The sequence below is a fragment of the Lissotriton helveticus genome, chromosome 8, assembly GCF_964261635.1.
Source record: "Lissotriton helveticus chromosome 8, aLisHel1.1, whole genome shotgun sequence".
Lineage (NCBI taxonomy): Eukaryota > Metazoa > Chordata > Amphibia > Caudata > Salamandridae > Lissotriton > Lissotriton helveticus.
The window spans coordinates 1,226,441,483-1,226,464,159 of record NC_136069.1 but is presented as its reverse complement, the minus strand read 5'-3'; the positions used below and the strand labels follow the sequence as shown (position 1 = coordinate 1,226,464,159).

Below are 22,677 nucleotides of genomic sequence, written 5' to 3'. Positions count from 1 at the left end.
CGGGAATTGAACCCTGGTCCCGGGCCGTTCTCTGCTTCCGGGTCTGCCGCCTCTAGCCAGTGAGCCACACCACTCCACTAAGTGTATTATGCAGAAGGACTCCCAAACATCTTGTTCTTTCAGGATGATATTCAAATCTACAATGGTGACACGGAACAACACATTGAACATTTAAGGCAGGAGGAGGAACCCAGGGCTAACAGTTAAAAAAAGAAGTGTTAAATAAATATTGAATCCATAACCTACTTAGGGAACTCATCCTTTCCAAGGATGGTATAAGACCAAATGTTGACCGAGTTGTGACAGTCAAAGAAGCACCTTCTGCTGAAATCAAAGAGGAACTCAAATCTTTCCTGGGTTTATAAAAATACTACTCTAAATTTGTTAACAGTTTCACCACTGTCATGGAACCTTTATAGCTTTTTTCAAAAAAGGGGTTGCCTTTTTCATGGTCTAATAGTTCCCAGAAAGCTTTTGAGAAAATCAAACAAATTTGAGAAGCCCCCCACACTAGGAAGGTTTCACACATCCAGACACACTGTTCTCATACTAAGGCACTAATGCAAGTAGTAAGTGTCTAGGCGTGGCCCAATTACAGTTAGTCAAAGACTTTGAACGGTGCCAATTGGCACTAATCAGTGGTGAAAGGTGAAGCACTGGCATGCTACTGTACTATATACCACTTCAAGTTTACTCTCTGGGGCATCACATTTGTAGTGCACACACCACAAACCCTTACTTTTCACTTTTACCAGCATGGAATTATAGCACAACCCCCTCCCCGTGGCTAGGTGATTTCTTGATCTTAGAATGTTATAGTTTTTATTTCAGGATAAAGTGCCTACTTGGGCTTAGACCTCTAGCAGCTAACTGTCTTTCTCATATGCCAGAGTTTGCTTTAGGTGATACAGTCATTGGTGTTGATGAAGTTGTGCTTTCTCTTGTGCAACAAAGGGATCAATGAGAAGGAATGGGAAAATGATGTATCTACAGACACTATGATTACAACTGTTACAAAATGAGCTTGTAGTGGGTAGCCAGCCAAAAACGATTTGCCAAATGCCATCTGACCTTTTAGGTATGTAATACATGAAACTAACCTTACAGATGGGAATTTGTTTGCTGCAGAAGGTTAGTACCACCTGGAACATTAAGGAACAAAATGTAGAATTAGACCATCACGGACACATAGGAAAGAGCTTTACAAAAAATAGGCTTAAGGTGCAGTATTGGTGGGAAGTGTGAATACTTAGGTTGAACTGAAAGCAAAGTCCTCCATAGCCTGTCGCAAAGTAAATGTGGCCTAGAATTCCTCCCTGTCTTTCATGGTTTTCCCTAACAAATCTTGGAGTAAGGTGGCTCTAGACATCATTGTATCTTTCAGCGGGGTTGCAATTGAAGGGAATTCTGCTCTAGTGCTAGTTGATTATCACACAAGATGGGCAGTTACCAAGTTGATCTCCCAAAACATGAAGATGTCTTTATACATTTCTAAATGGAGGTATGTGCTAATGAAGGGATTCCTGAAGAGTTTATCATTAACACTGGGGTCCATTTGACATCCGATAGCATGTAAAGGCCTTCCTACAAGAAATGTTGGTTAGACACCCTATACCTGATTAATACTATCTGAAAGTAAGTGGCCTGGTACAAAGTATAGCCAGGATGGTCGAAAGGTGTTGGCAGTTGATACAGGTGAATAGAAGTCCGGAAAATAAATGTAATTTTAGAGGTGTTCTGGGCCTATTGCACTACTCCCAACTCCATCACTGTGGTTTCCCCTTTTTATCCCCCTAAAGAATATGAAGGCAGGCACCAAGTTCATTCCAGCCTGGCTTGATAGTGAGGTGCCGGGTTTTTAGAAACCCAGTGGTGCCAGGGGGTAGCACCCGAGGACCTCTGAGTTCTCCCTTGTTCCGGACCACAGAAACACGGAGTCTTCTAGTTACCGTCAAAGATCAAGTTTTATTGGTAGCTACCAAGTAACACGTGTCCCAGAAGTACACTGCACGGAGAGTAGGTTCTCGGGAGACTGTTCGTTTTTACAGAACCAGCCGTCTCCTTATATACAAAAATAATAGCTGCAAGCAAGAATTCCTGAGTTTATGATATGGATATACACATATTTCTACAATAATACAAAGAGCAGAGTCATGTAAGCAAGCCCATATTTTAGATGTCCAGTTTGTTGATAGATTACCCAGTTAGGCCTGGAACTCCCATCAGATATCGATGAAACCTTAATAAAGGAAGGCACAACCCAGTCATAAAACTGGCCATAAACAAGGAATGTGGACAGGTGCATGTTTGCAGAAAGCATGGTCTGTATGTGTGAATGGTTTGTGGAATGTTATGTATTGATGCTATCGTATTCGGCCACTGGACGAGGAGCTGCCCAAACAGGTTTGGCCTAAGGCCATGGAGTCAGTTGGGACAGGTCAGGGGGAAGTCACGAAAAGGTGGACGTGTCCCTTTTGATCAAGCTCGACCTTTAATTGACTTAACATGAGGGCAAGATGCAAGATGGATGCCGTTCACAAAATGGAGTTTAAGGGATGGGGACGGAAACTACGATTTTGGGGTGTTGGCAACCCTCGATTGTGACGCAAATACATAGGTATGATGTCCTAATTATTATCGGTTCATAGATACCAAAATCGTCTTGGTGCGTTGAGGTTTTGTGACACGGGTATTGGACCTCGATATCGGGAAAACACCAGGGTCCGGATTTTTGAGAACCACAGACCCTCCTTTTGCCCTCATATAAGGCAATAACTCATGCTAATCTGAGTCCAAATCGGTATGAAGAAATTCGTGGAGATGTTGCTGTAGCATCATTCTGTTACTCAGCTCGTCCCGTGACACAGGCTTCCGTACACACGAGGTAGCACAGAGGCCACATAGTGCAGGAGCACACTGTATACATAGGCAAAACATGAACAGAAGTGCCAAGGTCATCCCAATGAAGATCAAAATTTTCCATCCCCAGGCAGTGATCAGCTCCCAGAACCACCCCAGCAGGGACCAATCCCCTTTCTCAACGTGAAGGGAACCAGATATTTCGTGTAGTTTGGAGATGGCCTGGTATACCGTCGGTGCGTTATCAGGGATGAATATGCAACAACTGGATTGGATGACTCTACACACACCACCACGATCGGCGAGTATGAAGTCTAAGGCAATTCGGTTCTGAAGGGTCATAAGTCGATCCAACTGAAGCTCGGTTGTCAGATTGCCAAGTGCTCCGGCCGTCGTAGTCACGGCGGATTCAACTATCCTCGATAACTGGCGAATATTTCTGCTGTTCACCATAGGCCCCCAAAATGGCAGAAAACCCTTTGCGAAGTCAGCGAATTCCTGACCCGCGGTGTCGTCTTTACTCACGACACCCCTAGCTGTCCTTGTCCGATGGTAATCTGCTCTGGCCGTGTAGGTGGGAGGCAGCAGAAATGAGATAAAACATGTACCTGAGAAATCAGGGGGCAACCACGTGTAGGCTTGGTCGTGGCAAACGAAATACGTGCCTTTGGCTGCCAAAAGTATAGGGGAAGTTCGGAAAGTAAATACGTATGTTTCCGTGCAAATGCTCTTTCCTAACTGTGCTGTGGGGTCCCTACCAATACCCTGTAAGCATAAGTGACCTCGGTGGGGCACTATCCAAACGGGGCGGGATTTCTTTGCTGCCTGGCTCTTGACCAGGTAAACCCCATGTTTGGTCACGTTCCAACGGGAGTAGGGACTGAGTTCGTCTTTGGGCATTGTCAGATATGTGTCGATATCCCTACTCATATTCCTTATCCCTGCAATTAGTGCCTTGTTATTGGAATCGCTCGCAGTGGAACGGGTCGGGTATGGTTCTAGGGCGAATAGGAACATCGTCTGGAAAGCCCACAGAGAAACCATAGTAGCTGAATGGCAAAATGAAGTATGGGATCCCCTTATCGGTTGTGTGTGGCATAAGTCCGCATATCCAACAGTTTGATGCGTTCATTACGGACTGGTGTTGGTGTAGGAGCTGGATGAAAGAATTGTTTACAAATTCGAGTCTTCGGGCAGACTCGTGTTGAGGTAGAGGGTGAAAGTAGTGTGGAGAAATAGTGGGAGGAGATGGTGGCTGGGTGTCATTCGAAAAGGTAACTTTAAATACGAATAGAGTATAACCAGTAAAAAACACAAGTATGCTACATAACATTAAAACACATAGTATCAGGAATCTTCTTTTGGACAGTATTGTGCATAACTGTTTTCCGAAGTTCGTGGGTCTGATAGGTCTCTCTACCCTTGGAAACTCCATCCTCTAGTTGCTGCCCGCGGTGGTTGATTGATTCTCCCAGGGAGCGCGCTCTGCTCAGTCCGGGGTAACTCCCGTGGACCAATCAGAACCGTGGACCTAGAACTTCCCAGTTGCACTCCCCAGACTTCAACCGCGACCCTAGCAGCAGAACCGGATGGCGGTTCGAAAAATAAAAATGAGCTAGTTCCCCTGGAACGAGAGAGCTAAAAAATCAAAAAATAGTTCTTAGGGGAAAAGGGAAATCACATTAGGTCAATCGTTTATTAGTCTCTTTGTTTAGACCGCAGGTCGTACCGTCGTTTCCCAGGTATGGTGTGGTCTTCAAGCAGTGTCTCAGGTTCGGTAGTGTCCAATTGCATAGACGGCGACACAAGTCCTTGTAAAATATGATCACTCTCCTTTTCAGTACTAGTTTCTTTCAAACGTGCATCGCTGAAAGGGATGAAGCGAGGTACGGATTCGGTCTCGGAGTCGGCAAGTCCTTTGTTGACCCACCGGTCGTATGGAAGGGGTAGAGGGACCCGTTTGCAGTGGGTCCCATGTACCCAGTTCTTCTTGCCTTCCACCCGAACAGCAGATCTCGTTGAAAGCAGCACTAGGTGCGGTCCGGTCCACCTCGGCTGTCCGTTGTTGGTGCGCTGGAAATTCCGCACCAAAATCCACGAGCCGGGCTCGATGAGGTGACCTGGATCGTCAGAGGCTGGTGGAGAGGAACTGTGAACCTGTTGGTGTAAAAAACGCAATTTAGTTGTCAATTCGCACAAATAGTCAAGTAGTACGGGGTGTTCTATCTCACTTAGTTTCTTGGGTCTTGGCACGCCCCAGACGTTGGCTGGGCGGCCAAACACGATTTCATGGGGGCTAAGCCCTAATCTGGAGTGGACAGTCATTCTGGTTGACAAAAGCGCTAGAGGCAGTGCGTCAGGCCCTTTAAAACCTGTACTGGCTTGGATCTTGGCTAGTTTGAGTTTTAGAGTGCCATTGTAGCACTCTACTAATCCAGCTGATTGGGGGTGATTTGCAGCGTGGAATTTTTGGTGGATGCCTAAACACTCACACACTCTCTTCATCACGCATCCTACGAATTCACTTCCGTTATCACTCCAGACAATTCTAGGCATACCGAACCTCGGAAAGAACTCTTTGACGAGTGCTTTGGCAGTTGATAAAGCGGTATTGTCCTTAAGGGGGTACGCTTCCACCCATCTTGAAAAGGCGCAGACAACAACGAGCACATACTTTAGGTTGTTGCACCTCTCCATGTGGATGAAGTCGAGCTGTAAAACCTCGAACGGGTACGTTGGAGGCGCAAAATGACCAGTTGGAGTTGGGGTTCCCCTCCCGGGATTGTACTTCAAACACACCATACACTTTTTAACCACATTCTTTGCATATTTTGGGATATTGCTATTCTGCCATACTGGGGCCAATAGTTTACATATTCCTTTCGAACTGATGTGCGCAATTCCGTGAGCCATCGTTACTACTGCAAGTACGTATGCATTAGGTAATAGCCATCGCTGGTGTTCTGATAGTTCGACCCAACAACCATTCGCATCCAATCTACCTGTGCTTTCTCTCCATTCATTCACCTCGTTCTCAGTGGCCTCAGCTTGTATCGATTTTACGCTTTCAATGGTGTCCTCGCACATTCCCACATCAGCAGTCCATCTAGCGGGACCCATAACATACATCCGACTCATTGTGTTCCTTGCAGTTTCTTTCGCAACCTCATCTGCCAATGCATTTCCGCGGCCAACATCATCCTGAATCTTTTTGTGTGCACTGCATTTTATAATGGCGACTTGTAGGGGCAAGGTGAGTGACTCAAGGAGCTCATTAACTAGCTGGCCATGTTGTATCTTTGCACCATGGGACGTAAGGAACCCACGTTCACGCCACAATCTCCCAAAACTGTGAGCCACACCAAAGGCATATTGGCTGTCAGTGTACACATTCACTCGCTTTCCTTTCGCCAACACACATGCTCTAGTAAGCGCGATCAGCTCTGCAGCTTGTGCAGAATTGTGGGAAATGCGTGCAGTCTCTACAATGGTGTATAATGTCGTTACGGCGTATGCTGTGGTCGTATCACCATTCGGCAACTTGAAACATGAACCATCAACCCACAAAGTATCATTGCATTCGGGAAGGGGAGTGTCCTGTAAGTCTACTCTCCCTTTTGTCTCTTCTTCTGTCCTGAAACAGCAGTCATGTTTGTCAATCTTGTCTGTCTCTGTCGGGATGGGTAATAACGTAGCGGGGTTGAGTGTATCACACCTTTTTATGTGGATGTGACTTGCTAGCAGGGTAAGTTCGTAACTGGATAGTCGAGCGCTAGTAAGATGTTGTGTCTTGGTCCTATTTAGCAAAATGTCAACTGCATGCGGAACCATAACGATCAGAGTGTTATTCATGACTAGTCCAGCAGACTGTCGAATGCAGACAGCTGCTGCGGCCGTTGCTCTTAGACAACTTGGCAGTGCCTTAGCCACTGGATCCAGAGTTGCCGAAAAATACGCGCATGGGCGCTGTTTGTCCCCAAAAGTGTTGCGTTAAGACTGATAATGCACAACCTTCCTTTTCGTGGACATACAATGTAAAAGGCTTACTGTAGTTGGGGTTTCCCAACACAGGGGCCGAACACAATGCATCACGCAACTCGTGGAAACTCGTCTGACAATCTTCAGACCAAGGCATAGGATTAGGTGTGTCTTTGCGGAGTAGTGCCAGCAAGGGCTTGGCTAGTAGTGAGAAATTCAGTATCCATTGTCTACAGTACGATGTAATGCCCAAGAAGGCTCGAACCTCTCTCTGTGTCCTTGATGCACTTAGTTCTGTAATTCCCTGTATTCTTTCTGGTGTCAGTCTCCTTCCCTCCTTCGATAAGATGTGACCTAGGTAGGTTACTTCTTGTCGGCAAAATTGCAGCTTGGAAAGGGAGACTTTGTGCTTCATGTCACATAAGTGACGCAATAATAACAACGTGGCTTGTTTGCAAATCTCCTCAGTGTCTGCGGCGATCAGTAGACCGTCTACGTACTGGATCAAAGTTGACCCATCTGGCAGCACAATTGTGTCTAGTTGTGTTTTCAGTGCCTGACTGAATATAGATGGGCTTTCACAGTAGCCTTGAGGAGCGCATTTGAAGCGGAAGCTTCGTCCTCCTAAATTGAAGCCAAAAAGGTCTCTACTCTCTTCGGCGATCGGGATGCTGAAGAAAGCGTTCTTCAGGTCAATCACCGAGAACCAGTCTGCTGAAGCTGGAACCATTGTCAATAAAGCAGTAATGTCGGGGACAACTGGAAACTGTGGGATAACAACCTTATTTACCTCTCTGAGGTCAATCACAAACCTATACACAGGGGGCTGTGAAGGATCAGTACGTTTTAAGACCGGTAAAACTGGACTGTTACAAACGTTCCCTGTTGTTTCTTCAATAACGTCTTTATCGATCAAATCATAAATGATCGTTAACAACGCCTTCTCGCATTCGTTAGATATTTTGTATTGAGGAATACGTGGCAATCCGACGTTGGCTTTCAAAGTTATGACATACGGTGCTATCTCCAAACGACCTACGTCATTGGAACCATTAGCCCACAGTATATCAGGAAGTGATGACAATTCGGTTGGAATACCTTCTTTCGACAAATACATTGGAGAAATGACTTTTTTCCCTAAGGTAAGTTGTACTCCCGAGGGAGAACAGTACAAAGTCGCATACAACCTTTTTAGCAAATCCAATCCTAACAAATTTTCACCACAACCTGTTGTAAGAATGAGGGGTGCTTCCAATTCATAGGGGCCAACAGAAAGGGATATAGGACTAGAGATCGGGTTTCTAACAGGGGCGCCAGAGAAGCCTACTGAGACATTCATTTCGCCAGACAAAGGTGCGCCAGGAAGTTTTGAGTGCATAATAGAACTTTTTGTAGCACCAGTATCCAGCAGAAATGGCTCTGACACTCCTGAGGTAATTACCTTGACATAAGGTCCATCTTGGTCTACTGGAACTGAAACAACTCCCTCTCTTTGTCCATGGCTGTCCTAGCATAGTCGTCAGCATAGTACTGAGCTGACCTAGACGATGCGTTATTCTGTTGGTCAAAGCTATTCATGGAATTTTGAGGCGGAAAAGAAGCTGTGTATTGGGAGAAATTTCCACGGCCCCTACCTCTGGGGGCATGTTGAACACCTCTCCCTCTTACACCCGAAACACCGTTTAAGCGTCGCGCAAGAGCCGGACAATTACTCCTAAAATGACCCTCTTCCTTGCAATACGCACATTGATTCGGGCCATACGGAACACGCTGGTGGGAAGACTCGTTTCCTTGCGCGTCTCTAGAATACTGCTTATTCGGTTGATAATTGGGCTGGCTAGCCACACGAGGCGGATAGGCCTGTTGGAGAAGAACTTTAGTTTTTAGATCTTTCGTCTTTTTGTCTGCCTTGTCTAGCTCGTCTTTGCGCCTGTTTTCGTAGTACTGAGCTGTTGCTAGAATCTGCGCGGACGTAGAGACAGCCCAAGCACTCTCTGAATCTTTTAGTTTAGCACACAGTTCGGGAAGCAGATTGTGTACAAACTTGTCTACAAACAATCTTTGGCCACCCTCGGTAGCCATATCCTGACCACTATGGTCAGTGAAAGTTTCCTCAAATCTCGTGAAAAAGTCAGACACATTCTCGTCTTTCTTCTGCTTGCACGCGGATAGCTTGTCCCAGTTTACGCGTACTTCAGGCATAAGTGTCTTCATGTACGCAATAATTCTACCGGGAAGTTCAGCTATTAACGGCTCAGGCTTGAAACCACCGACTTGTCTAGCATCTGTAGTCGCAATGTTCGCCCACGAGTCACCTAATTCTTGGTCATGATCTGCATGACGTATCTTACTCCATAAAGGATGTGGAACAACGTTCCCAAACAACATGTCTATATCCGCTAAATTCATTATACATGAGCTGGCAGTTTGGGACAACTCCTTATAATACCCAGTCGGGTTTTTACGGGGATCGGGTAGTGTCTGCTTGAGTGCTAAAACTTCGGATCTTTTCCAGGGGACATGTACCCATACACGCTGGAAATGAGGCAGAACCGGTGGAACTGCAGTTGCGTCACCTTCCCTCCAGACCGGAGGAACCTCTCTCATGGGGTACTGTCTCGCTCTTTTCCTGCTGGATGTACCACTGTCAGAGGATGACCCAGAATTACCACCCGTACTTCTATGTGATAATAATATCTCAACTGCTTTTTCAACGTCGGGACCTACAATCATACCCTCCCCAAATTTAAATCGTACACTACACAACTCTTGCTCGTTGGTCTTCTGACCATTATCTACCAAATCCTCACACAGAAAAACACACATCTGCTCAAAGACGTATCTTTGCGTTGGTTCATCCCATTGACGGAAAACGTTCATGACAGACTCTACATCATATCTTGCTGTGTCCATAGCCCAATTTTGTGCTAACTTATTCAAACATTCCCTTTCCTGATAATCGGGCATTTGGCTTCGTAATTGTCTTCGTTCCGTGTTAGGGGTCGTTTTAGGCGACCGAAAAAGTGGTGAAGGAAGGTTAGTAATAATGCTGGCCATTTTATGCCAGACGAAAGGTGAAAGTGGGGGAATAACTGGTGGTAGAACAGAGTCACGCAAAGTAGAAACAGAAATGTTCGTAGAACGAGTATCAGAGAGACTAGAAGATGTGCTAGGCGGAATTTTAGAAGGAACAGTAGGAGAAGTAGATGTGATCGGTGAGCCTTGAGGAGGCTGCACCAGAGAAACAGGAGCCAGCTGAAGAGTAGCCGGTGAGTGCGGTAAAGGAGCCTGTATAACAGCTACCAGAGGTGCAACTAAAGGTTGCGGAGGTGTTGTGGCATTTTGTGCATAGGGTGGTGGCGAACTTAGCAAATGAGCCATTAATGGATCTTTTTCACGCTCTTTTACTGTCTCTCGCTGAAGAGATGGCAAAACGGGGTAGCATTTATCTATTGCCATTTTACGTTGCCTGTGCAACTGCTCACTTATTCGATCCTCTTCGTTGTCTTTAAATTTTATCGCGGCTTGCATTACTGAAATACCTCTTTCCCTCTTATTCTTCTTTTCTAATTTAATTTCCTTCTGTTTGGCCTCTTTACGCCATAAGCGGAAAGAGTCAAACATCGCCGGTCGGGCTTTCTTCTTGAATAGTTTGACTTCTAGGTTATCTAAAACTTCTGAGTCGAAACTACCGTATTGGGGCCATTTTAAAACACCATCCTTGCGGGTGTATTTTATCCATACTTCGTTATATGTTATAGGACCTACGCCGTGCTTTACATAGAGCTCATACGTTGGAGTTCCAATTGGAGGAACCGGACAAGATTCCTCTAATCGGGAGTCCTTACTACAACCAAGACAAAACAAGTTTCCAAGTCTGCTAAAACCAGGCATCTTCGCTCACTAGTCTAGCTTCAAACTTCAAAGGATTATCTGTTACGATATATCTCGTGAATACACGAGTCCTTCGGCTTTGGGGCTTGCAAGTACCAAATCAAAGCGTATCTCAAGGATACCAAAAACTAAGGACAAACTAAGGACTGGGAGACGCTCCACTTATACTTAACTGAAGTATTTGAAGATCTGTGACGTCGCTAGAAGACTCGTCTATCGTTTCGCTCTACCAAAGATCACTGGGTCCAAAACAAGGCGATAGTCAGGGCAGCAGTCCTTCGTAGCCGTCGGGACGCGGGGAACCTCGCAGCAAAGACCTTCGGAACCACGTCGACATACAGGGGTCGCTGAAGTGGCTGGCCGTCCTCCGGAATTTTCACACGAAGCTCCTCACGAACATCTGGCTTGGACCGTCACCGCTTGATATCGCCCCGAGTTGGGCGCCAACTGAGGTGCCGGGTTTTTAGGAACCCGGTGGTGCCAGGGGGTAGCACCCGAGGACCTCTGAGTTCTCCCTTGTTCCGGACCACAGAAACACGGAGTCTTCTAGTTACCGTCAAAGATCAAGTTTTATTGGTAGCTACCAAGTAACACGTGTCCCAGAAGTACACTGCACGGAGAGTAGGTTCTCGGGAGACTGTTCGTTTTTACAGAACCAGCCGTCTCCTTATATACAAAAATAATAGCTGCAAGCAAGAATTCCTGAGTTTATGATATGGCTATACACATATTTCTACAATAATACAAAGAGCAGAGTCATGTAAGCAAGCCCATATTTTAGATGTCCAGTTTGTTGATAGATTACCCAGTTAGGCCTGGAACTCCCATCAGATATCGATGAAACCTTAATAAAGGAATTTATTTACAACAAGGGGTGGTGATGGACCGAGTCTCTGAATGAAGCAGAGTACTCTCACCCAGTCAAGAGATCAGGGCTAGATCCAACCCCGTTTTTTAGCTCATTGCACCATCCCAGTTTCAGAACCTGGCTGTATGCAAATTAGTCTGTCCCTGGCCCAGTGCATCATGGGAACAGGGCAGACCAGACTACAAAAGCCAATTCTTACACTGGGAAGGAAACAAGCTTCCGGGGACCGGTTTCTGCCATTTCAGGCATCTTCGGCCCGGCTTGCTTGAATCCTGATGGTGCAATGAGCAAGGGACTCACATCTGAGTATACCCTTCCACGCTTAGGGTGGACAAAATTATTTACAACAAGGGGTGGTGATGGACCGAGTCTCTGAATGAAGCAGAGTACTCTCACCCAGTCAAGAGATCAGGGCTAGATCCAACACCGTTTTTTAGCTCATTGCACCATCCCAGTTTCAGAACCTGGCTGTATGCAAATTAGTCTGTCCCTGGCCCAGTGCATCATGGGAACAGGGCAGACCAGACTACAAAAGCCAATTCTTACACTGGGAAGGAAACAAGCTTCCGGGGACCGGTTTCTGCCATTTCAGGCGTCTTCGGCCCGGCTTGCTTGAATCCTGATGGTGCAATGAGCAAGGGACTCACATCTGAGTATACCCTTCCACGCTTAGGGTGGACAAAATTATTTACAACAAGGGGTGGTGATGGACAGAGTCTCTGAATGAAGCAGAGTACTCTCACCCAGTCAAGAGATCAGGGCTAGATCCAACACCGTTTTTTAGCTCATTGCACCATCCCAGTTTCAGAACCTGGCTGTATGCAAATTAGTCTGTCCCTGGCCCAGTGCATCATGGGAACAGGGCAGACCAGACTACAAAAGCCAATTCTTACACTGGGAAGGAAACAAGCTTCCGGGGACCGGTTTCTGCCATTTCAGGCGTCTTCGGCCCGGCTTGCTTGAATCCTGATGGTGCAATGAGCAAGGGACTCACATCTGAGTATACCCTTCCACGCTTAGGGTGGACAAAATTATTTACAACAAGGGGTGGTGATGGACAGAGTCTCTGAATGAAGCAGAGTACTCTCACCCAGTCAAGAGATCAGGGCTAGATCCAACACCGTTTTTTAGCTCATTGCACCATCCCAGTTTCAGAACCTGGCTGTATGCAAATTAGTCTGTCCCTGGCCCAGTGCATCATGGGAACAGGGCAGACCAGACTACAAAAGCCAATTCTTACACTGGGAAGGAAACAAGCTTCCGGGGACCGGTTTCTGCCATTTCAGGCGTCTTCGGCCCGGCTTGCTTGAATCCTCATGGTGCAATGAGCAAGGGACTCACATCTGAGTATACCCTTCCACGCTTAGGGTGGACAAAATTATTTACAACAAGGGGTGGTGATGGACAGAGTCTCTGAATGAAGCAGAGTACTCTCACCCAGTCAAGAGATCAGGGCTAGATCCAACACCGTTTTTTAGCTCATTGCACCATCCCAGTTTCAGAACCTGGCTGTATGCAAATTAGTCTGTCCCTGGCCCAGTGCATCATGGGAACAGGGCAGACCAGACTACAAAAGCCAATTCTTACACTGGGAAGGAAACAAGCTTCCGGGGACCGGTTTCTGCCATTTCAGGCGTCTTCGGCCCGGCTTGCTTGAATCCTGATGGTGCAATGAGCAAGGGACTCATGTCTGAGTATACCCTTCCACGCTTAGGGTGGACAAAAATATTTACAACAAGGGGTGGTGAGGGACAGAGTCTCTGAATTAAGCAGAATACTCTCACCCAGTCAAGAGATCAGGGCTAGATCCAACACCGTTTTTTAGCTCACTGCACCATCCCAGTTTCAGAACCTGGCTGTATGCAAATTAGTCTGTTCCTGTCCCAGTGCATGATGGGAACAGGGCAAACCAAACTACAAAAGCCAATTCTTACACTGGGAAGGAAACAAGCTTCCGGGGACCGGTTTCTGGCGTTACAGCCGTCTTCGGCCCGGCTTGCTTGAATCCTGATGGTGCAATGAGCAAGGGACTCACATCTGAGTATACCCTTCCACGCTTAGGGTGGACAAAATTATTTACAACAAGGGGTGGTGATGGACAGAGTCTCTGAATGAAGCAGAGTACTCTCACCCAGTCAAGAGATCAGGGCTAGATCCAACACCCTTGTTGTAAATATTTTTGTCCACCCTAAGCGTGGAAGGGTATACTCAGACATGAGTCCCTTGCTCATTGCACCATCAGGATTCAAGCAAGCCGGGCCGAAGACGGCTGTAATGCCAGAAACCGGTCCCCGGAAGCTTGTTTCCTTCCCAGTGTAAGAATTGGCTTTTGTAGTTTGGTTTGCCCTGTTCCCATCATGCACTGGGACAGGAACAGACTAATTTGCATACAGCCAGGTTCTGAAACTGGGATGGTGCAGTGAGCTAAAAAACGGTGTTGGATCTAGCCCTGATCTCTTGACTGGGTGAGAGTATTCTGCTTAATTCAGAGACTCTGTCCCTCACCACCCCTTGTTGTAAATACCTTAATAAAGGAAGGCACAACCCAGTCATAAAACTGGCCATAAACAAGGAATGTGGACAGGTGCATGTTTGCAGAAAGCATGGTCTGTATGTGTGAATGGTTTGTGGAATGTTATGTATTGATGCTATCGTATTCGGCCACTGGGCGAGGAGCTGCCCAAACAGGTTTGGCCTAAGGCCATGGAGTCAGTTGGGACAGGTCAGGGGGAAGTCACGAAAAGGTGGACGTGTCCCTTTTGATCAAGCTCGACCTTTAATTGACTTAACATGAGGGCAAGATGCAAGATGGATGCCGTTCACAAAATGGAGTTTAAGGGATGGGGACGGAAACTACGATTTTGGGGTGTTGGCAACCCTCGATTGTGACGCAAATACATAGAAATGATGTCCTAATTATTATCGGTTCATAGATACCAAAATCGTCTTGGTGCGTTGAGGTTTTGTGACACGGGTATTGGACCTCGATATCGGGAAAACACCAGGGTCCGGATTTTTGAGAACCACAATAGTCAGGCGACTGCTGAACTAGACAGGGCCTGCATAAGTGAAAGAGGGAAGGTGAATCAGAGAAAATATACATACTGCAACCAGTTTAAAGTGTGTACAAAAGTGCAGTGGAAGGATTCTGAGACAAGAAACAAGGGCTCTTCTATATTAAATGTAACATTTCTTAACCATGTACAATTGTTTGAAGTTAAGAAAAGTGCGGTGAAATTGAATAACAACTAATTGTGGGGAAATGGATAATTATGTAGCTTCATAGGAACCGCCAGAGTCATCATTCATAAGAACGAGCTGGGTCCCAAAGATACAGTCATCTGAAGAGCAGAATGCCTTAAAAGGAACCCCAGCTGGCAACAAGATTTTGGGCCTTATTACAATGGCGGTCAGTCAAACCACCGACCACCATCATTTCAGGCAGGAACCGTCCGACAATGAGTCGGCAGTCCTACCCACCCTATTAGGATACGACCACCTTGCAGGCAGTTATAATATGCTTTTTTCTACTGCGGCCCTGGAAAAAGACTGTACAAATAGCCCTCAGTAGAAAAAGGCACTTTGTAAACATCCATGCACCTATGGTGCCTGGCACAGGGATGTTTGGGGGCCCCTACATGTGCCCTCCAGGCCACTGGGCAATGGCTCACCGGGGGCCCTGCTTGGTGCCCCCTAAAGTCTATTTCCGTCTGCCTATTCGTAGCAGTGGGACCGCCATGAAAAGGCAGTTAGAAAGGGACATCCTAATCCCTATAGCAGTACCTGCGCAGGCACTGCTTCCATTGTAGTAATAGGAGTCCGACCGCTGCCCCGACGGGATCTTGGATCTTGTCGGAAGCGTCGGTCTATGCCCTGGACATTATTGCTCCAACGCCTTCCTCTTAATGCGGCGGTCAGACCGATGCCCTGTATGTGGGGCAGACCCCTCTGACATCATAATAAGGGGCTATGTGTAAAGACTACTGTGGAAAACGTTTGCCAACCTTGTATTTTTTTGCGTCCTGTATTCTCTTAACTTTGCATATATCAATGTGTATAGGGTACCTTAGGATTATTATGAAACACTATTTTAAAATGTTGCCTTTCTCTGGGGTCATGTTATATCTTCTCATTGTAATCATGCCCACATATTCTTCCAGGCCTGTCAAGCCCATTCACCCCGTTGTGCTCTGCCTACCTACCTCAGTGTTCCTTAGAACGTTCTGCACACAAAATTCTTTCACCGTCAGTTGTAGAAGTTGTGGAGACAGTTGATATCTGGTAGTACTGCTCCTCTTGAGAAGAAAAGGTTATTCATGGTTGCTGGGGTGGTCTTCATTACAACAGTTGCCTTGAATTATGTCGCCTTTTTTAATGTGGCCAAAGGTCTATGAGGAAATATGATACCTAAAGACTGGTTCGGGTGAAAAAGACTAATAGAGGTATAATTGTGTGCCTAACGTTAAAGAAGGAGAAAAAAGAGAATACCATGTGAACGATTTTTTTCAAAATTAAATAACCTGAGGAAGGCAGGAACAAAACTGTTTGCTCTTTTTCAATTTTAGGTCTTCCACTTTCACACACCTAAGCCCATTTTACTTAAAACTTAAACCAACGCTGTAAGCAAAAGTGTTGCCATAATTGCCTCAACTGTTTTAGTTGTCTGAAGAACTTGTTATGTTTGTAGTGTTTCATGGCCTCAAATATTTTCCTATACACACAGAGTCACAGTTTCTACCTTTGGTTTATTCTGAGTGCTACAGGATGAACGCTGGCTCTTATGTTTTCTGTTGAGTTATCTGTTCCTGTTTTTGTCTAATTATCCATTATGTATGGTATTATTCCTAGGCCTGCCTCGATCCCGTAGCCAGACCTGCCTGCCTGAACTTCTGAGATTCCTGGGACAAAATGTTCAAGCTCGGAAGAACAAGAACGTGGACATTCTTTGGCAAGCTGCTGAGGTATTTGGATTCTTGAAAACTTATTTTATTCTGTCACTTTCTTTTCGTTCCAGGAGGGCCAAATATTAGCACTTCATACTACAGTTTACTTTAAAAATAAATTCCATTTACCATTCTGTCTATAATGTTAAACTTCCAGTAATCCTGTTTTGTATTATACTCCTCGTTATTCCCTGCCTTTACTGATTCAGTACACATACAAGTACAAGATGTTGGAGGAGACACAGACACAGACTTACACGAGGTTTTCAACCTCTGCCTCTCCCCGGAGCACGAAGAAAAGAGCTGCGGGCCTGTTCATCTTTCAGGTCAAAGAAAACCATCTGTGACCGTCGGGCTCGACGTCATAAAATGTCTCGCAGAAGCCGTTCGATTCCAGACATCTTCGGTGCAGATCCCAATCTCCAACCGGAACAACAGGATGATGAAGGAGAAATCTCTGTCTCCGACTCCGACGTCGAAGACCAGGTAGTCACCCGGGCTCATCGGTCCGTGAGTACCGAAACCCCTCTCCCAACCAAACCCAAACCTAAGGCTCCGATAACACCTTCGCCCTCAGGCTCAGGTCGACACCGGCAACACACTTTAGATGCCCTGCCCTTGGGCCCGGCTATGAAACAAAAACAAAAGCCTTCCGTCTCGGGATTGAGCCAACCTCATTCCGGTGCTGAAAAATCACCTTCCGCACCAAAATCTAAAACCAAGGAGGTGCCACGCCCTTCTTCATCGACACCGCAAACATCCTCGACGCCGAAACCCCCGGCATCGAAAGGAACAAAACACAAGCATCTGAAAACGAAAAAATCTTCGGAACCGAAAAAGTCTTTGGAGTCGAACAAACCTTCGGAGCCAAAAAAACTCTCGGAGCCACAAACTCCTATACCAAAACGTTAGGAGTCCAAAACGACACACAAAGCTTAAAAGACACAGGCTAGTGGAGAGGTGTGGCTCACTGGTTAGAGGCGGCAGACCTGTAAGCAGAGAACGGCCCGGGACCAGGGTTCAATTCCCGACGCGGCAGGGTCTTGGACCAGGGTTAACGGACTCGATAATTCTCGCCTCAGTGCCTACTCTAACCAGGGAACACACTCTGTAACTCTGGGCATTAAGCTTGCCTCATCTTTACAACGGCCCCCCACAGACGCCGGGGATGCCTGGTTTCACCCTGGAGATACCCAGAAAGGGACCATCTCACAGGGAAAACCAGGACGGGTTCCCCAGCGGTCTACAGAGCCAGGACACTCTGGTAGAGTAACAGTGCACTTTACAAGTATCCCACATTTACATTTAAACAATTTCCTGACCCTAAATCTTCAGCACCGACAAAGGACATTGTACTCGAGCAACAGCTTCCAGCACAATTTTCGGATCCAAAGCAAAAAACCTTATACATTGACCCAGAGACTGACAAAGATGTCGCCAAGCCTCCTAAAAAGAGAAAATTAGACACTTTAGAAGACTCCCAAATACCCTTGAAACGGAAGGAGATGAGCACTAACATTACTCCACCTCGCTCTCCTCTAGCTGATCCAAATTTATTTTCTCCAGCACACTCCCCACAACATACATTTTCAGCTCAACCTCAAGATGATGATAGTTATCAGGGTGGGGATGGAGATCCAGATAAGTATGATGACTCACATACCATCCCACACAACCCTTGGGATGATTACAACATGGATCCCGACCCACACAATGACCCGGACCTTTATCCCTCTAGGCCATCACCACCAGATGACAATATTGGGTTTGCGCAACTCATTAACAGAGCTCAGTACCACGGGGTGCAGCTACACTCTGACCCTTTAGAAGAAGATTTTTTACTGGAAACATTTACACCCACACAAACATCCACACATTTCCTGCCAATGTTAAAAGGCATGTTAAAACATGCACCAGAAGTTTTTAAGGACCCCGTCAGAGCCAGGATTCTTAACACCCGGGTAGACAAAAAATATAAGGCAGCTCCCAATGACCCAGTATACATTAAAGGCCAGGTCCCGCTGGATTCTCTTGTAGTGTCTAATGCACACAAGAGAGTAAATTCACAAAGCACAGGCGACACCCCTCCTCCTGATAAGGAATCTAAACTCATAGACGCATCTGGAAAACGTATTGTGTCACAGGCTGCAAATCATTGGCAATTGCCAATGCCCAAGCTTTGTTGGCCAGATATGACAGAGCTCACTACGATGAGCTTGAAAATCGAATGCAACATCTTCCTGACCAATTTAAAGACAAAGCCAATGAACTTATACAGGAGGGAAAATTAATAACAAATACATCAATAAAATGTGCGCTTGAGGCAGCATATACTGCCTCTCATGCTATTAATTCCAGGGTTTTGCTACGCAGGCACGCTTGCCTCCGAATCTCTGCATTCAAACAGGAAGTGCAGTCTGCCAGTTTTTTCCAGCCCTTTGACCAAGAGCATCTTTTTGGGCCCACAGTTGATACATCTTTAGAAAAGATGAAAAAGAATACGAAAACTGCCAAATCCATGGGTGCCTTGCAATCCCCTAGGGGTTCATTTTGTCGCTCCTTTTACAGAGCTGGCTCCAAAACCATTACCTCAGAGCATCCCTCTTCTTCCTATAAGAGCCACAATCAGAACAATTTCTTCAGAGGATACTTTCGTGGAAGGTACAGAGGCAACAATGGTAAGGGAAGAGGTTGCGGTAACAATACCCGTAACTCCCCTACCACCAAGCAGTGACTTTCCTTCACTTCTCCCCGACCATTCCACTCCTCTCGGGGGACGCCTCTCACAGTTCCTACCTGTCTGGAATTCCATCACCATAGGCAAGTGGGTAAGACAAATTATCCAGTATGGTTATTGCCTGGAACTCACTTCTACTCCCCCAAATATCCCTCCCAGACAACGTCCAATGTCCCCGGAACACCTCACTCTCCTCAAACAAGAGGTTCTTTCTCTATTACAAAAACATGCAATAGAACCAGTTCCCCATCATCACCAAAGCACAGGAGTTTACTCCCTCTACTTTCTAATTCCAAAAAAGGATGGCTGTCTCAGACCAATACTGGACCTCAGACCGTTAAACCTCTACATTCAGTCAGACCACTTCCACATGGTCACTCTCCAACACGTGCTCCCAGTGCTTCAACAAGGCAACTTTCTTTCCACTCTAGATTTAATGGACGCCTACTTTCATATTCCCATTCACCCCGCTCACAGAAAATATCTCAGGTTCGTGGTGGGCGGCCAACACTATCAATTCAAAGTCCTTCCGTTGGGAGTGACTACAGCACCGAGAGTCTTCACCAAGTGCCTCACAGTAGTGGCAGCTCACTTACGAAGACCACACATTCATGTGTTGCCTTATCTGGACGACTGGCTCATAAAAGCCAGATCACACAGCAGCTGTGTGCAACACACACACAAGACAATCCAGCTGCTTCACAACTTGGACTTCACAGTGAATCTCAACAAATCCCACCTCCAACCCTCCAACACACAACAGTATCTAGGGGCTACAATAAACACTTCAAAAGCTTTAGCATAACCCAACCCTCTCTAGATAAACAGTATGCAAGCTCTGATATCCAAATTTCAGCCTCAACACTCATTACCTGCTTGAGTGTTCATGAAGTTGATCGGGATGATGGCCTCTTGCATTCTCATCGTCCCTTATGCAAGACTCTAGATGCGTCCCCTACAGGAGTGTTTGGCACATCATTGGCACCAGGCTCAAGGTCAGCTAACAGACCTGATGTTGGTGGACAGCCGCACCCATCGCTCTCTGCAATGGTGGAACACACAAAACCTTTCAAAAGGGTAGCCGTTCCTCTACCCAGTTCCACAGATAGTGCTAACAACAGACGCATTGCTTACCGGCTGGGAGCTCATCTTCAAAACCATACCATTCAGGGCAGGTGGACCCCTCAGCAAAAACAACTCCACATAAATTACCTGGAATTGTTGGCAGTCTTTCTAGCATTAAAATCCTTTCGACTCCATCTCGTAGGCAAAGCTGTTCTGGTCCGTACAGACAACATTTTTTTTAAAAAGACCTTTATTGTCCAACATTTAGTGTACACAGCATCATAGCTTACAACCCAGCCGGGCCAGCAGCAGATATAGAACCTAGCAATACAAAAGGTAATAGTACACAGCTTCAAGTCCGGCAACCCTGGGGTCCGGCAGCGTATGTCAGTATTTCACATTATACCATAGCATGTATACATTCAGTATTTAGTAAGTGTATGGTCTATGGGTTTTTCCTGTATAAAGTCAGTGGATCAAAGTGGATGTGCCGAATCTACTCTCATCAGTGGCAGCGGTGGCAGCCGTGCCTGTCATGCCTGATGTGTGTCATTAGTGAGTGCCTTTGTGCGGGCCGATAGTTGGGCGGGCTCGGCGCCATATGAGGGAGTGTTGAGAGCGTTCGGCGACTACACGCGTTTGGGGCGTGTAACTTCCCTGTGTATCCATTCTGGTGAAAAGATTTGTTCCGCACCTCAGTGCCCAGACGAGGAGTCCAAGCGTCGGTGTTCACACCCGAGGGTGTCCCGTGGTGCAAAATGGTGTAAAGCATGAAGTTGCATGTGTACGGACATGGTCTAAGGGAAGATGAAACCAAAGCAACAACTAACTACAAAACAGGGACATGGGTTATACAGGAGGTAGGTAGGGGCAGGTATGTGTAGAGTTTGCCATAGCGTTGAGGAAGTGGAAGTCTGAGTCAGCGTGTCAATTGTGTCTTGCGGGGTAGGCAGGCGGGGGGGGGCGGGGCTCAGGAAGGTGCAAGGCGCCAGTGCAGCGGAGCTAGTAGGGGGGGGTGGGCCCATGAGCGGCCGAAGGGTGTGGCATTCCGGTGTGGGGCGCGGGCCCTCGTCGCAGCGTCGCATGTGACGGTGCATCTCCGGGAGCGGGGCAGGTAATCGTCAGTGTGTGACAGGAGAGTACAAGTCAGAGAGTGCGTTGGGCCTGACGGCGACAGGAGGGTTCATGATGCATCATGTGTGTTCATTAAGGTGTCGTATCGGGGAGTAGGGGTGGCAGCACGTGTTCCTTCACGTAATTCCCTGTTCCGTACATTTCTGCAGGAAGGAGTGTAGTATGTCGTCCCATTGTTGTGCGATGGGGAATTTTCTGAGCCCTGCTGTCTCCTCCCGGTGCAGGACAGAGCTTTCAGCCCGCGCCCAATTTGTCAGCGACAGACACCAGTGTCGGAGGTGTGGGGGTGTGGCTGCTTTCCATCTCTTGGTGAGTAGTCTTTTGGCTGTGATAAGTCCAAGATCCCAGTATCTAGTCTGGACCCTGTTTAGGTGTGTGCGCTTATACAAACCCAATATGCACGCTTCCCACGTGTTCGGTATGTGTTCCCTAGTGCAACGTCGGAGTATCTTGGTCACTCCATCCCAGTACTGCTGGAGGGCAGGACAGAGCCAGAGCATGTGGAGGAGATCTGCGCCTATGAGAGAGCAGTGGCCGCAGGCTGTGTCTGTTACTGAAAAGTATTTATTTTGTCAGGGGTGAGATATGCGCGGTGCAGTATATAAAATTGTATGATTTTAAAACGAGGGCTGCGGGGGATGTTCACTGGGCCAGCCAGGATCATAGCCCACTCTCTGTCCGTCCAGTCCCGCCCTCTGTCTGTCGCCCATTTTTCCTTTAGGTGTACTGTCGCCGGGTGTGTATGTAGGAGAAGCGCTTGTGTTAGCCAATGAATAATGTGAGTGCCGTTGCTCATGACATGCAAGTACTGCACGAAATGGTGTGTCGGTGGCTCACTAGATATGTCCCCCCAAGCGGTGGTCAACGCATGAACGAGGGAAGCGTGTGTCAGGAACTGTCCAGCCGGGAGTGATGCATCCTCCACGAGGGTTGCAAAGGGTAGTAGGGCGCCGTCAGAGTAAAGGTCGCCCATCGTTTCCACCTCTGCGGCGATCCAGCTATCCAACTGTACAGCGGATAGGGTCCCTGCCGGCGTCGGGGTGCCTAACAGTGGTAATATCGGCGCATATGGCGTCGTAGTCCGTGTCAGGCGCAAGCAGCGGAGGAAGCATCTGCGCGCTACTGCGAGCAGTAGTTGCGGCGGTCGTGGAGTCCGAGTCAGCGGATGGAATAGTATTTGAATCTGGAACAGGGACCAA

The 22,677-nt window shown here is 47.0% G+C and overlaps 1 protein-coding gene across 14 annotated transcripts in view; it reads left to right on the top strand.

Annotated features, from left to right (window-relative positions):
- The window catches only part of INPP4A (inositol polyphosphate-4-phosphatase type I A), a 1,031,799-nt gene that overhangs the window by 963,211 nt on the left and 45,911 nt on the right, over positions 1–22,677 (top strand). For all 14 annotated transcript variants that reach the window (XM_078658189.1, XM_078658185.1, XM_078658188.1 and 11 more), the window contains one exon: positions 16,448–16,560. In XM_078658189.1, coding sequence (XP_078514315.1) covers positions 16,448–16,560 — 113 coding nt within the window. The remainder of the gene's footprint in view (positions 1–16,447; positions 16,561–22,677) is intronic.